Here is a 14,870-nt window from a genome sequence, read left to right as displayed (position 1 = left end):
CAACTCTGAATTTGGATTGTGATCAAATTTTTGACATTACATGGTTTTTTTTTACACAAAACAAATGTCAAGATTTTACAAATTTTACAATTAAAGATTTCTTCTTCAAACTTTTTAAATCTAAAATTAAATAGTTGACACAGCATAGGTTTCTGACACAGAATGAATGTGGTCTAATGAACTTAAAAGTTTGTTTTTGCCTTTTAGCAATTCACTATGCTGTTGAATATTAATCCTCTCAAAAAAATGTTTGAAGAAATTTTCTTTTTATTTATGAAATCTGAAATGAGAAAAATTTAATACTCCCCCCTTTTTTCACATCCCCGTTTCCCTTTTTCCAAAACTGATATCAATTCAAATTTCTAATGGAGTTTGCAACAATAACTACTCTTTTAAATACATCATAAAATATTAAAATGTAAAATAAAGTGCTTGTTATCACTGAATGGTAAAGATTGGTTGGTAGTAAAAGTGAATATACATTGTTTATTGTATAAAACAATAAAAAAAACTTCATCAGCAACATTTTATATTGGCAAATTTCCAATGAAGTTATTTACATAAAGTTATTGGCAAATAAAAATAGAAAATGACATCATAGTCATGTCTGGCAATTGTCCAACATACATTATCTAAAAAACATTTTAGATAAGATAAGGAAATAAGATGTAAAAAAACAGCTTGTTATCACTGAATGGTAAAGATTATTTTAATTTATCAGTTGGTAGTAAAAAGTGAATATACATTGTATATTGTATATAACAAAGATTTAAGTTGATTCTGGACAAAGAAAGATAACTCCAATTAAAAGAAAATCTTGCTATTGCACAATATTTTGCAATTAGATATTTCTTGCTTACTATTCTGGACAAAGAAAGATAACTCTAATTAAAAAAAAATTTGCTATTTCACAATATTGTGCAATTAGATATTTCTTGCCATTGCGCAATACTGTGCAATTGAAAAGACTTGCTATTGCACAATACTTAATATAATAATTTTAGATCCTGATTTGGACCAACTTGAAAACTGGGCCCATAATAAAAAATCTAAGTACATTTTTGGATTCAGCATATCAAAGAACCCCAAGATTTCAATTTTTGTTAAAATCAGACTAACTTTAATTTTGGACCCTTTGGACTTTAGTGTAGACCAATTTGAAAACAGGACCAAAAATGAAGAATCTACATACACAGTTGGATTTGGTATATCAAAGAACCCCATTTATTCAATTTTTGACGAAATCAAACAAAGTTTAATTTTGGACCCCGATTTGGACCAACTTGAAAACTGGGCCAATAATAAAGAATCTCCCAAAATCAATCCCAACCGTTCTTTTGTGGTCATAAACCTTGTGTCAAAATTTCATAGATTTCTATTAACTTAAACTAAAGTTATAGTGCGAAAACCAAGAAAATGCTTATTTGGGCCCTTTTTGGCCCCTAATTCCTAAAATGTTGGGACCAAAACTCCCAAAATCAATACCAACCTTCCTTTTGTGGTCATAAACCTTGTGTTAAAATTTCATAGATTTCCATTCACTTTTACTAAAGTTAGAGTGCGAAAACTAAAAGTATTCGGACGACGACGACGCCAACGTGATAGCAATATACGACGAAAAATTTTTCAAATTTTGCGGTCGTATAAAAACTTTAAAATATGAAATTTCTAAACCACAAAACATTCAAAAGTAGACTCAAAAGCATTCAAGTTTATGTAAAGCTTCATTTTGTAACTTCTAATTATTGTCATGACAAAACATATCATAAATAGAACTGAGACAGATAGATGGACAGAACTGACATTAGTACATTGTCTACACAATGCCCAATGTAATGAATTAACTTTAAAGAAAAAGATTCAGTAAAAATAAATAGCTCTAATGTTTAGTACATATATTGCAGAAGTTATATTTCATATTTTTACATCCAACAACTGTATTTCTCTACATCTATTTCCAATGTATAAGTTAAATAGCCTCCTACAAAAATCTTGTTGCTTTTAAGTTAAGTTAAAACTGCACACAAAGATGCAATCAATTAAATACAGATTTTGCTACAAGGTAATAATCAGAAACTAATAATGATGAATGAGAATAACAGTACTCATAGGAAGTCAAAAATAAAATGAGTATAGAGAAGCTTATAAACACGATGCTGTCTGAGATCAAACATATTACACTACAATGTTCAACACTCAGCAAAAACCATTCTGATTTAAGTCTCAACCTGAAGTAGTAATAAATTGCCAGGTGTCTGTAAACTCTGAAAACATAACAGATTTCATAAAAGACTCAAAATTTTGAAGTACACATTTTGACATTGAGGAAATTCTCTTTACTCCCTAAGGCCAGAGTTTTTTAATTTGTTAGTTTACAGTTTTTTCGTAAAATATTCAGATATGTTGGTATTAATACATCTTTTTAAATTTTACAAGACATAAATTGCACCTATTTAGCAAAAATAGCAGCAGAAATCTTGCAAGTGTCTTTACTAAGAAACTATAAAACAAGTAACTTTTAGTTGTAAATTTATGATCTGACACTATGCACATCTTTTAACAAAGGTAATTAAAACCTTGGTCTATGTGCATATTAAACAAAGGACACAGATGGATTAATGACAAAAAAAATTTTTGGTGATGGTGATGTGTTTGTAGATCTTACTTTACTGAACATTCTTGCTTCTTACAATTATCTCAATTTATAATGAACTTGGCCCATTATTTACAGAGGAAAATTATTTGTTAAAAATTTACAAAAATTTACAAAATTTATGAAAATTGTTAAAAATTGACTTAAAAGGGCAATTACTCCTCAAGGGGTTTTACCACTATGTTCTATTTTAGCCATGGGGGCCATCTTGGTTGGTTTGCTGGGTCACCGCACACATTTTTTTACTAGATACCCAAATGATGATTGTGGCCAAGTTTCGTTAAATTTGGCCCAGTAGTTTCAGAGGAGAAGACTTTTGTAAAAGTTAACGACGACAGATGCCGGCGACAGACGCCAAGTGATGAGAAAAGCTCACTTGACCTTTTAGGCCAGGTGAGCTAAAAAGCTGTCATCAAATTTTTGGGATGTGAATTTAAGCATTGAATTTCATTTGGAGGTAAGTTCAAACTGATTTTTCTATAATTCAATATGGATTCAGAATTAAATTAGTGAAACCATATAGTAAATAATGATACATTTACAAAATACACACATAATGGAAATTTTTGTCAGGCTCATAATTAACAACGGTGAAAACCGTAAAAATACGTGCAATTTGGGTACCCTCATGTTAAATAAAATTCTTCATATTTTAGATTCATTACAATATTTGTGTCCTCTCATTTTGTATGGGAAAAATGCATAACATAATGTTGTTCAAAAATAAATACAACCATAGAAGTCAGACCTGTCAAAAACATAAGGTAAGGTTCTAAGCTCTTGGTTTGGCCCATTTTGCTAGGTAAACCTGCTTTAGATCTCTGAATGGACAGGTAAAAAAAAATATGAATTAAGAAAATTTCAGTTTGCATGTGGTTATCTTCAGTTACTTTTTACTTCACCTCTTTCCCCTTTCAACGGCTCCATTTTGTATCTGAGGATAAAACAGCTTATCCCGAAAATGGTTCAAAATAACTAGAGGCTCTAAAGAGCCTGTGTCGCTCACCTTGGTCTCGTGCATATTAAACAATGGACACGGATAAATTCATGACATAATTGTGTTTTGGTGATAGTGATGTGTTTGTAGATCTTACTTTACTGAACATTCTTGTTGCTACAATTATGTCTATCTATAATGAACTTGGCCCAGTAATTACAGTGGAAAATATTTTCTAAAAATTTACAAAAATTTATGAAAAATGTTAAAAATTAACTATAAAGGGCAATAACTCCTTAAGGACTATTTAGGTCATGTAAACTTATTTGTAGATCTTATTTTGCTGAACGTTATTGCTGTATACAGTTTATCTCTATCTATAATAATATTCAAGATAATAACAAAAAACAGCAAAATTTCCTTAAAATTACCAATTCAGGACAGTAACCTAACAACTGGTTGTCCGATCCATGTGAAAACATCAAAGCAGATAGATCTTGACCTGATAAACAATTAAACCCTGTCAGATTATCTCTTAATGCTTCAGTTTTTGAGTTAAATAAGCCAAACACTGCATTTTACCCCTATGTTCTATTATTAGCCGTGGCAGGCATTTTGGTTCATTGGCCAGGTCACGCCACACATTTTTTAAACAAGTCACTTTAATGATGATTGTGGCCAAGTTTAGTTTAATTTGGCCCAGTAGTTTCAGAGAAGAAGATTTTTGTAAAAGATTACTAAGATTTACGAAAAAATGGTTAAAAATTGACTATAAACATAAAGGGCAATAACTCCTTCAGGGGTCAACTGACCATTTTGGTCATCTGACTTATTTGTAAATCTTACTTTGCTGAACATTACTGCTGTTTACAGTTTATCTCTATCTATAATAATATTCAAGATAATAACCAAAAACAGCAAAATTTCCTTAAAATTACCAATTCAGGGGCAGCAACCCAACAACAGGTTGTCCGATTCATCTGAAAATTTCAGGACAGATAGATCTTGACCTGATAAACACTTTTACTGCATGTCAGATTTGCTCTAAATGCTTTGGTTTTTGAGTTATAAGCCAAAAACTGCATTTTACCCCTATGTTCTATTTTTAGCCATGGCGGCCATCTTGGTTGGTTGGCCGGGTCACGCCACACATTTTTTAAACTATATATCCCAAAGATGATTGTGGCCAAGTTTGGATTAATTTGGCCCAGTAGTTTCAGAGGAGAAGATTTTTGTAAAAGATTACTAAGATTTACGAAAAATGGTTAAAAATCTACTATAAAGGTCAATAACTCCTAAAGGGGTCAACTGACCATTTTGGTCATGTTGACTTATTTGTAAATCTTACTTTGCTGAACATTATTGCTGTTTACAGTTTATCTCTATCTATAATAATATTCAAGATAATAGCCAAAAACAGCAAAAATTCCCTAAAATTACCAGTTCAGGGGCAGCAACCCAATAACGGGTTGTCGGATTCATCTGAAAATTTGAGGGCAGATAGATCTTGACCTGATAAACAATTTTACCACGCGTCAGATTTGCTCTAAATGCTTTGGTTTTTGAGTTATAAGCCAAAAACTGCATTTTACCCCTATGTTCTATTTTTAGCCATGGCGGCCATCTTGGTTGGTTGGCCGGGTCACGCCACAAATTTTTTAAACTAGATACCCCAATGATGATTGAGGCCAAGTTTGGTTAAATTTGGCCAAGTAGTTTCAGAGGAGAAGATTTTTGTAAAAGTTAACGACGACGGACGACGACAGACAACGGACGCCAAGTGATGGGAAAAGCTCACTTGGCCAGGTGAGCTAAAAATCTTATAGAATTATAATAATAAAGGCAAACAAATTGCAGGCTATTAATATAGATTTTTTGTTGTCCCTTAAAATTAATTGTGTGAACAACATTTCCAGATTAATTCAATTTTTTTTTACTCAACAGATTATTTGAGATTTATATTTAACATAACAGACGAGGCGTTATCATTTCTGTTTAAGTTTAAATATGATACAGTTACGAAATGCACATAATTTGAAGTAACTGCTACTACATACATGTTTTTATTTATACTTTAGATATAATGTATTAAGTTAGAGTAGGTTTGAAGAAATTTTAATCACATTTTAATCAAAAATTTCTTTTAAAAATTATTTTGATGACTTGACTAATAGTAATTTAAAGAGAATCATATAAAAAATTTGTAAGGATTCCGCGGAACCAAGTGTATTGCCTACTTTTGCTGTTAATGGCAGGCTCAACAAAAATGAGTAAAAAAAAAATCAATAAAAATATTCCTCTTGATACTATCTTAAGATTGCAAGAAGCTTCTGTATAGGTTGTATTCTTTCCTGGCAGAAAAACTAAGTCCATTTATAAGTAAAATACAGAAAAAAAAAATCTTTTTTTTACAAAATTAACTTCTGGATACTATCTAATGATCATAAACAAGCTTCTGTCCAAGTTTGGTAGAAATCCAGCATAGTTTAAGAAAGTTATAAAAATTTCAAAAACTTTAACCACAGATTGAATATTTGTGGACTCCACCGACGACGATGCCGACGGAATGTAGGATCGCTAAGTCGCTTTTTCAACTAAAGTCAAAGGCTCGACAAAAATGAATGAGACCAAAATGAAAAATCTATGCTGGAATATAACAAAGTGATGACTGACCGAATTCAAGAACAGGTAAAAACATTATACCTTTGACAACTCTCCTTGACTTCAGGTAAAATAATTAGTTTTGAATAAGTAATATATATTGCAGAAATAGATAATACATACATGCAATTTCTTCAACAAGACAGTGTCTGGACAAGTTGCTGTTGCTGATCCTGATCTGTGAGCCACCCAGAACTGTTTCTGGGCTGAATATCTGTTCATAGGACATATTTTAAACAAGCAGTCTGAAATCATTTAACAAAGAATATATAATTTTTTATTCATATTGGTTTAAAGGGAATTTAAAATGATCTAGGAAAATAATATTTGTAAATAAATAAAAGTCAATCTAATAAAGACAAATAAGTATAAACTACTGTGGATTCATTAATATTCGTTAGACACCAATTTTCTTGGATTTAGTAGGTACAGGTTAACCACGAATTTAAATGTTCAATGAATTGTAAATTTTCCATTGCCTTGTATGCAGACTTCGTCAGAAATATGAAATTAAATATCCATGAAAGTGTAAGTTTTCTTCAATCCAAGAAAATTGGTACCGAAGAAAAAAAAATGAATAGTTTTTAGGATTTAGTTTTTTTTAAATATATTCATGTGAGACTGTATACTTAGAACTTTTATGTGGCATCTGAAATTGCAAAAGTAGTAAATTTCATTAATTATTTATTCCTTGTGAATAAATTGGGGATCAAGTCTGAACATTTCAGTTGTAATGCCACTATGACATATAGTTTAAACCCTTTAAATATATTTTGAAAACAAATATTTCAAAAGCAGCTCTGTTTATTAATTATTATATTTATTTTTTGAACTTTTAGTTATTTCTATTGATTTTTTTATGCAGTTTAATATAAGCATCCTACCAAACATTTGAATTTCAAATATTAAAACAAGCTGTACACAGAGTCAAAGTCAAGTTCAATGAACCATGATTGAAACCACAGGGTTAAAAAAAAACTCCATGGAAAGAAAAATGCCAATGATTTTAAAACAGAATCCCATATACCACTACTTTTGATTTGTCATAAGTGGATCCCTTCAAAGTAACTTAAATTCTAAATTAAAAATGTGCAAAAGTTTCAAGGTCAATGAACCATGATGAACAGACGGGACCATATATAACCTCCATAGAAATTAGATTGCAAATGCTTATACAACTGGAACAGGGGACAATTTTTTTCCCAAATTACTTCAATGCAATTTTATCAAAATTGAGGGGCAGTTTTTTTATTCTCTATTTTAGACTACAAAATTTCAATTACTTTCTCATTCAAGAAGCCCCTTAATGTTTTTTTTAAGAGAGTTCTTGAAGGGTCCTGATTGACATATGCATTTAAGAGAGCAATACTGTTTTGAGTAGTAATGGGGTCATTTTAATAACTCCTGGTGAAAATCAAAATTAAATTTTGAGCATTTACTCAGGCAATCATCCATCCTATACATATCAGAATCACTTAAAATGTAACAGAAGTTAAAAGTTTAATGAATACCCTATAGATATACTACAAATTTAATCATTTTTACATAATTTTCATCTAAGTACAATATCCCATTTAAAAGAGGATAAATTTATTAAGGAACTTATTTCATACTGGACTGGTATATTGTAACTGGGATCCTATTCCAACTGCATTCCAACTATCATGGACATAACATGCTTAAAGTCATATGAAATGAGTGACCGTTAAAAAATAATGTTTATCTTATTTGTGAACCAATGCATACATATATCATAAGCTTATATAAGTCTTCTGTGCACGATTTTTATCATTTTTTTTGGCATACATTTCATATAAACGTCAAAGCATTTTTCATTCGGTCAGTGTTGTTGTGAAATTATGGCAGCTAATTAATGGTCGTGTTTTGAAGCTGAAGTTTAACGATTGTCACCTGTTTGTAAACAATTAACAAAGAAGCATGGATATTCAGGTCAGCACATGTGTATAACAGGTACAATACGATATATAAATTTATCTTGATGACGGACCATGACCAATGCTAATACATAATACATCATCTGCATACCAAATATCATTTAACTACCAGCACCAATAGAGATTCTAAACTGACCTTATAATAAACTAATGTAAACTAAACAAAACTTTCAAAGTCAATAGACAACAACTTAAGTGGGTGGGTGTCAAATATCCTCTATGGAAATGAGATGTGCCAATGCTAATCAAACTGCATACCAACTATCACTAGTGGGTCTCCATAAAATGACATACTGTGGATTTATTAATATTGGTATAGTATACCAATTTTCATGGGTTTCTTGGGAGTAAGTGAACCATGAATTCAAATGATCAACATTACAAATTTTCTGAAGGCTTTGTATGCAGAGATTGGCAAAACCATGAAAATCAAATATTCTCGAAAATGCAGGTTATCTTCAATCGACGAAAATTGGTACCCATGAAAATAAATGAACCTACATGTACAGTAGTCTGACACTTACTGATCAAATCATTGTTGACACCTCTACTGATATTAGAAACAGAAAGCGTTTGTCTGGCTTTTTCAATTTTTTCAAAGCAAGATAAAGATTCAGAGACATCCTTTTAATCAATAATTCTAATTTTCCATAAATTTGTATTTCAAAACATGAATATCTAAAGACTTTGTTAAATCACTTTGTGCAACTTATTCAAACTGACCACATAAAATGTGTTGATTGAAGTTAAAATGGATATTAGAACTGATTTTCTGCTGACATAATTAAAAAGAGATAATTTAAGATTCTTTAGCTAGTAAGCTCACACTTACAGCCTTAATCATGGATCAGTTTTAGCTTACTGTCAATATTGATAATTATCGCTATTTTTCGAAATTTTCTTTTGATCTCACTGACTTAGAAAAAAAAAATTTCCTTTCACAATGGAGTATATAAAGTGATATGAAAAATAACCAACTATAATCTGTAAGTAGAGATTAATTGGGCCAGTATGCCAGGTCAGCTTATACACCCCTCACTCCAAATTTGAAGAAGTGAAAAACTTATTGTGAACAGAAGACTATATTTTTTGTCTTTAAGCTATGATGATCTTTAAAATCAGTAGTGATTTTTCTCTCATTATGTGCAATATTGCAATCTTGTCTGTATAGTATTTGATTTATAATCTGGTTTCAAAAATAACAGTTAAATGCATAAAAGGGTAAAACATGTAAAATTTCCACTACTCCTGCTAATACAAAGATGTTTACAAATACTGATGGTAAACCATAAGACAATGAATAAATATAGTATAATTATATGTAATACCACTAAAATGATAGTACAAGAGAATTATCATCAGGTAATAATTATCAATAAATTCTGGAACTGTAACAGAAACAAAGTTACACTTATGTACTGACCAATGTATCTGTTCTCTATTTTACACTGCTACATCTGTCTTAACTACATACTGATACAATTTCTAAATTTTCATCATACTTTCGCAGAATAGCAAATTCAATTTACATGGTGAAAAGAGAATCACATATACCTGTTAGTCACTTATACAATTATTGGCAAATGAAAATATAATTGTAGCTGCTGAATTTTTGTCTAACTTGAAATTGTAAGAAAGTTATTACCCAAAGGCATATCATATATTTAATGACATAAAACAGATGAACTGTTAGTGGCAGGATTTTGATTGTATTATCAACTTGAAATGTCCTGTTTATTATTGAAAGCTGTAGCTTGTCCAATTACTTTTTGTTTAATTGTGTTGCTTGGATGCTGTCTCAATGGTGTATACCTCACACTTCTTTTTATTTTATTTAGTTTTAGTTATCAAAATAGTGCAACAAAGAGACATCATAGATTGAAGAACTCAAAAATCTCTAACCACATGCATAGCTCTCAATTTATATCTTTGCTTAATTTACCTCTAAATTTCTTTGGAGGATTATTCAGATCTCCAGCCTCTGGCTGTACAACACATCTGTCATCAACCAAGCTGAAGCATAAAAATATAAAGATCAAATTTATAGCTCATTGCTTGTGTTTTCATCTCCCTTCTGATGCCTTTTTTTTTTGGAGGTGTGGTTGGGGACATACAAGTCCAAACAATTCAAAAACTAAATTAGAAAACAAACAAGTTTGTCATATTTTATGAAGTACTTGGGTTTCCCAGCCAGCTTCTATTACTTCAGAAAACAATTTAATAAAGAAGTACATATATAACAATAAAACACAAGATTCCAAAACATTAATTAGGAATTTAGAAAATGTTGTCAGGAAATGTATATTCTGGTGTAATTCTACTTTATACTGTTATTCTGGTGTAATTCTACTTTATACTGTTATTCTGGTGTAATTCTACTTTATACTGTTATATATAGTTGTATGGATATGGTAACTTAATAGAGTATTTACATAAGAACAGGGTTGTCTCCCTTGATATTTATCATACCATATAATATAATATTTCCTTTTTTATGTGTGTATTAGATCTCTTTGTCAGCTATAACTCTTTCTCAATATTTATGTACATATGCATTTATATTGTCCATTTTATGCTCTTTGTGAGTTTTCTTGAATAAAATAATTTGAATTTGAATTTGTTATTCTGGTGTAATTCTACTTTATACTGTTATTCTGGTATAATTCTACTTTATACTGTTATTCTGGTGTAGTTCTACTTTATACTGTTATTCTGGTGTAATTCTACTTTATACTATTATTCTGGTGTAATTCTACTTTATACTGTTATTCTGGTGTAGTTCTACTTTATACTGTTATTCTGGTGTAGTTCTACTTTATACTGTTATTCTGGTATAATTCTACTTTATACTGTTATTCTGGTGTAGTTCTACTTTATACTGTTATTCTGGTGTAGTTCTACTTTATACTGTTATTCTGGTATAATTCTACTTTATACTGTTATTCTGGTGTAGTTCTACTTTATACTGTTATTCTGGTGTAATTCTACTTTATACTGTTATTCTTGTGTAATTCTACTTTATACTGTTATTCTGGTGTAATTCTACTTAAAACTGTTATTCTGGTATAATTCTACTTTATACTGTTATTCTGGTGTAGTTCTACTTTATACTGTTATTCTGGTGTAATTCTACTTTATACTGTTATTCTGGTGAAATTCTACTTTATACATGTAGTCCCTCTTTAAATATATCAGTTAGTTATGTTTTAAGCAACATATTTCTATAATCTGTCCATAACTTGCTGAATTAGAAACTACAGAACAGTGATGATAATTTTTAATGCCTTTTTGCAACAGATTTCAAGCCTTACAAAACTGTCATAGTATAACCTGCTAACAAATGATGGAAAGGTTATTATAGTAATAAAGAATGGTAAGTTAATTATCAGAGATCAATACCTAGGAAGAAAGATTCATTATAATTACAGACATTCCAGATTCTTCTCATACTTGTCATCTTTAATAAAACTTCTGCTGTTTTCCTACTTTTCATCAGAAGTGTAATGTATACAAACAACACTTAGTATTGTGTCCACTACATGTCTTGGATCATTTAATAGCAAATACATATTTTAATCTCATTAGTATATTACAGGATGATCTTGATTTTATTTCTACAAATACTATAACAGGTACTTTATTTTGCTTTTAAGGCAACTTTTAGGATGTACATGTTTGGAAGGCAGGTCATCATGGTTATAGGTCTGTAATTTACTAAAACCATTAAATACAAATCATATATTACCAGAGCTATTATCACTGTCATTCACAGGTAATAACTCTTATCATCTTTTATAATGTTGATACTATCCACAGCTATGTTCTTAAATGCATCAGCATGCATTTAAGGTTACAAGAGCACAATTATTCGTAATGCATTTTCCATAGGGTACCACTGGTGTTCCGTATTTTTTCTCTCGAAGACTACATGTTGCATTACAACCAAAAAAAAAAATATATAGGGTCATGCGGCTCAAATTGACTTAAAATGCAGTTGAAAAAGATCGTCTATTTTTTTCGCTTAATGAAAGAGGCATATTTTTAATGGCTCTACGTGCAGAAATGGAAAATATTTACTATACTTCGTAAAATGTGAATATGATTTTCGGCAATATTTACACCTAATTGGATAAGCTTTCGATTAAATATAATTTCAATCCTGTATCATCCAATCAGAAGCCGTATAGGATTCTATTCTGAGTACCATCTTGGGGTAAAAAACTTGCTGGTAAAATGTAAACAAATAATTGCGCTCTTGCAACCTTAAGAAATGTAGCATAATCAACATTTAGCAAAGATGAAGAACAGCTATAAAAGTACTCTCCCTTTACTTTTAGTTTTTCTCTTGTGTGGGTAGTGATATATAGTCTCAAGAATTGACACATTATATCCTTTAACTAATCCCAGTACCAAAACATACACAGAAAAACTCTACTAAAAACAGTATAATAAAAATAAAACACAACTTTTTAAAAACTTTTATATATTATTTTTTTGTATACTTGTATTACTTTTATTTCCTATCTACCATAAGCACTGTGTGAGAACGGAACTGTACAGTTTTCTTATAATTTTGTCATTCTGGAGACTGTCAAGCGGTGCTCCGTCATTTGCAAAATAACAAGCTGCTTGATGAAAACTTTGATGAACTCTTATGTTACTATAACGTTTCTGCTTCAAGTTTTAGTAGCTTAAACATTCTTTATGTAAATATGAACCAATAAAATAATTAGAAAAGATATATGCATCCAAACGTTTTCCTTAGAATGGTGGAACTCTGTGTACAACGATCAAAATTGTCACACAACAGGTATCAAAAATGTCAAATAAACATCGAAAACTCAATGGTTGCTACTAGAATTTTCACATGTACCTTTTCTATTATATAGTCCTAAAATGTACCTGTCTGAAATTTTCAAAGCAATTGTTTTAGTAGAAATCCAAATATATTCATTTTCTCCATATCAGATATCTTTATTGACTGTACAATCGCTTGCAAGTTTACTGTACAATTACTCGGAGCCTTCCTGTACAATCACTTGGAGCTTTTTGTAGAATCACTTTGCCAAATTTATTAAATGCATTGCATATGCATTGCATGGGTTGTTCCTTGTCTGTCCTATTATATTTGTCTATGGTATTTGAAATGAAAATAAGCACAAAACCAGTCATTTTGACAATTAAGATTCTATCAAAGAACCCTTTAAGGTGATAATACCAGAGACAAAAACAAAATTTGTACAATAACTATACAAACACAGATGTGGTATGATTGCCAAAGAGACAACTCTCGGCAAGAGACCAAAATGACACAGGAATTAACAACTATAGGTCATCGTACGGCCGTCAACAATGAGCAAAGCCCATACCGCATAGTCAGCTATAAAAGGTCCCGAAACAACAATGTGAAATGAGAAAACTAACAGCCTAATTTATGTACAAACAAGAGTGCACACGCTGAAATGTCTCTCCTTCTATACTAATCATTGATATTATGTTGATAGTCCTAAGTATAAAGCTAAGCTTTATTACAACTGTCGCATAAACTTAACATTAACCAAGATAACTAAACAAAGACCAATGAACCTTGAAAAAGAGGTCCAGGTCAGATGAACCATGCTAGGCAGACAGGTACAGCTAACAATGCTTCTATACAACATATATAGTTGACCCATTACTTATAGTTTAAGAAAAATAGACCAAAACACAAAAACTTAACACTGTGCAATGAACCGTGAAAAAGAGGTCACGGTTAAATAAAATCTGCTCGACTGACATAAAGATCATAAAATATTTTTATACACCAAATATAGTTGACCTATGGCATATAGCATTAGATAAAAAGACCAAAACTCAAAAACTTAACTTTGACCACTGAACCATGAAAATGAGGTCAAGGTCACATGACATCTGCCCGCTAGACATGTACACTTAACAATCATTCCATACAACAAATATAGTAGACCTATTGCATATGGTATGAGAAAAACAGACCAAAACACAAAAATTTAACTATAACCACTGAACCATGAAAATGAGGTCAAGGTCAGATGACACCTGCCAGTTGGACATGTACACCTTACAGTCCTTCCATACACCGAATATACTAGCCCTATTGCTTATAGTATCTGAGATATGGACTTGACCACCAAAACTTAACCTTGTTCACTGATCCATGAAATGAGGTTGAGGTCAAGTGAAAACTGTCTGACAGACACGAGGACCTTGCAAGGTACGCACGTATCAAATATAGTTATCCTATTACTTATAATAAGAGAGAATTCAACATTACAAAAAATTTGAACTTTTTTTTCAAGTGGTCACTGAACCATGAAAATGAGGTCAAGGACATTGGACATGTGACTGACGGAAACTTCGTAACATGAAGCATCTATGTACAAAGTATGAAGCATCCAGGTCTTCCACCTTCTAAAATATAAAGCTTTTAAGAAGTGAGCTAACGCCGCCGCCGCCGCCGGATCACTATCCCTATGTCGAGCTTTCTGCAACAAAAGTTGCAGGCTCGACAAAAATGAAGGAAAAAGAAATATGTAACACATAAACAAATAACCACTGAATAAGTATACAAGACAACTAGAGGGTCCAAGGACCCTGTGTCGCTCACCTGATATTTTTATTTACAATTGATGCATGATAAATGCAA

At 31.0% G+C, this 14,870-nt stretch overlaps 1 protein-coding gene across 3 annotated transcripts in view; it reads right to left on the bottom strand.

The window, feature by feature from the left end:
• LOC143079481 (inositol 1,4,5-trisphosphate-gated calcium channel ITPR1-like) overlaps positions 1–14,870 on the bottom strand; it is a 283,048-nt gene that overhangs the window by 243,611 nt on the left and 24,567 nt on the right. For all 3 annotated transcript variants that reach the window (XM_076254840.1, XM_076254849.1, XM_076254857.1), the window contains exons 3-4: positions 10,149–10,219; positions 6,375–6,496 (exon numbers count right to left, since the gene is read on the bottom strand). In XM_076254840.1, the coding sequence (XP_076110955.1) occupies positions 6,375–6,496; positions 10,149–10,219 (193 nt within the window). The remainder of the gene's footprint in view (positions 1–6,374; positions 6,497–10,148; positions 10,220–14,870) is intronic.

This window comes from Mytilus galloprovincialis, chromosome 1 (genome assembly GCF_965363235.1).
Source record: "Mytilus galloprovincialis chromosome 1, xbMytGall1.hap1.1, whole genome shotgun sequence".
NCBI classification, from domain to species: domain Eukaryota; kingdom Metazoa; phylum Mollusca; class Bivalvia; order Mytilida; family Mytilidae; genus Mytilus; species Mytilus galloprovincialis.
The sequence above is the reverse complement of the archived record's forward strand: the minus strand, read 5'-3'. Positions and strand labels throughout refer to the sequence as shown.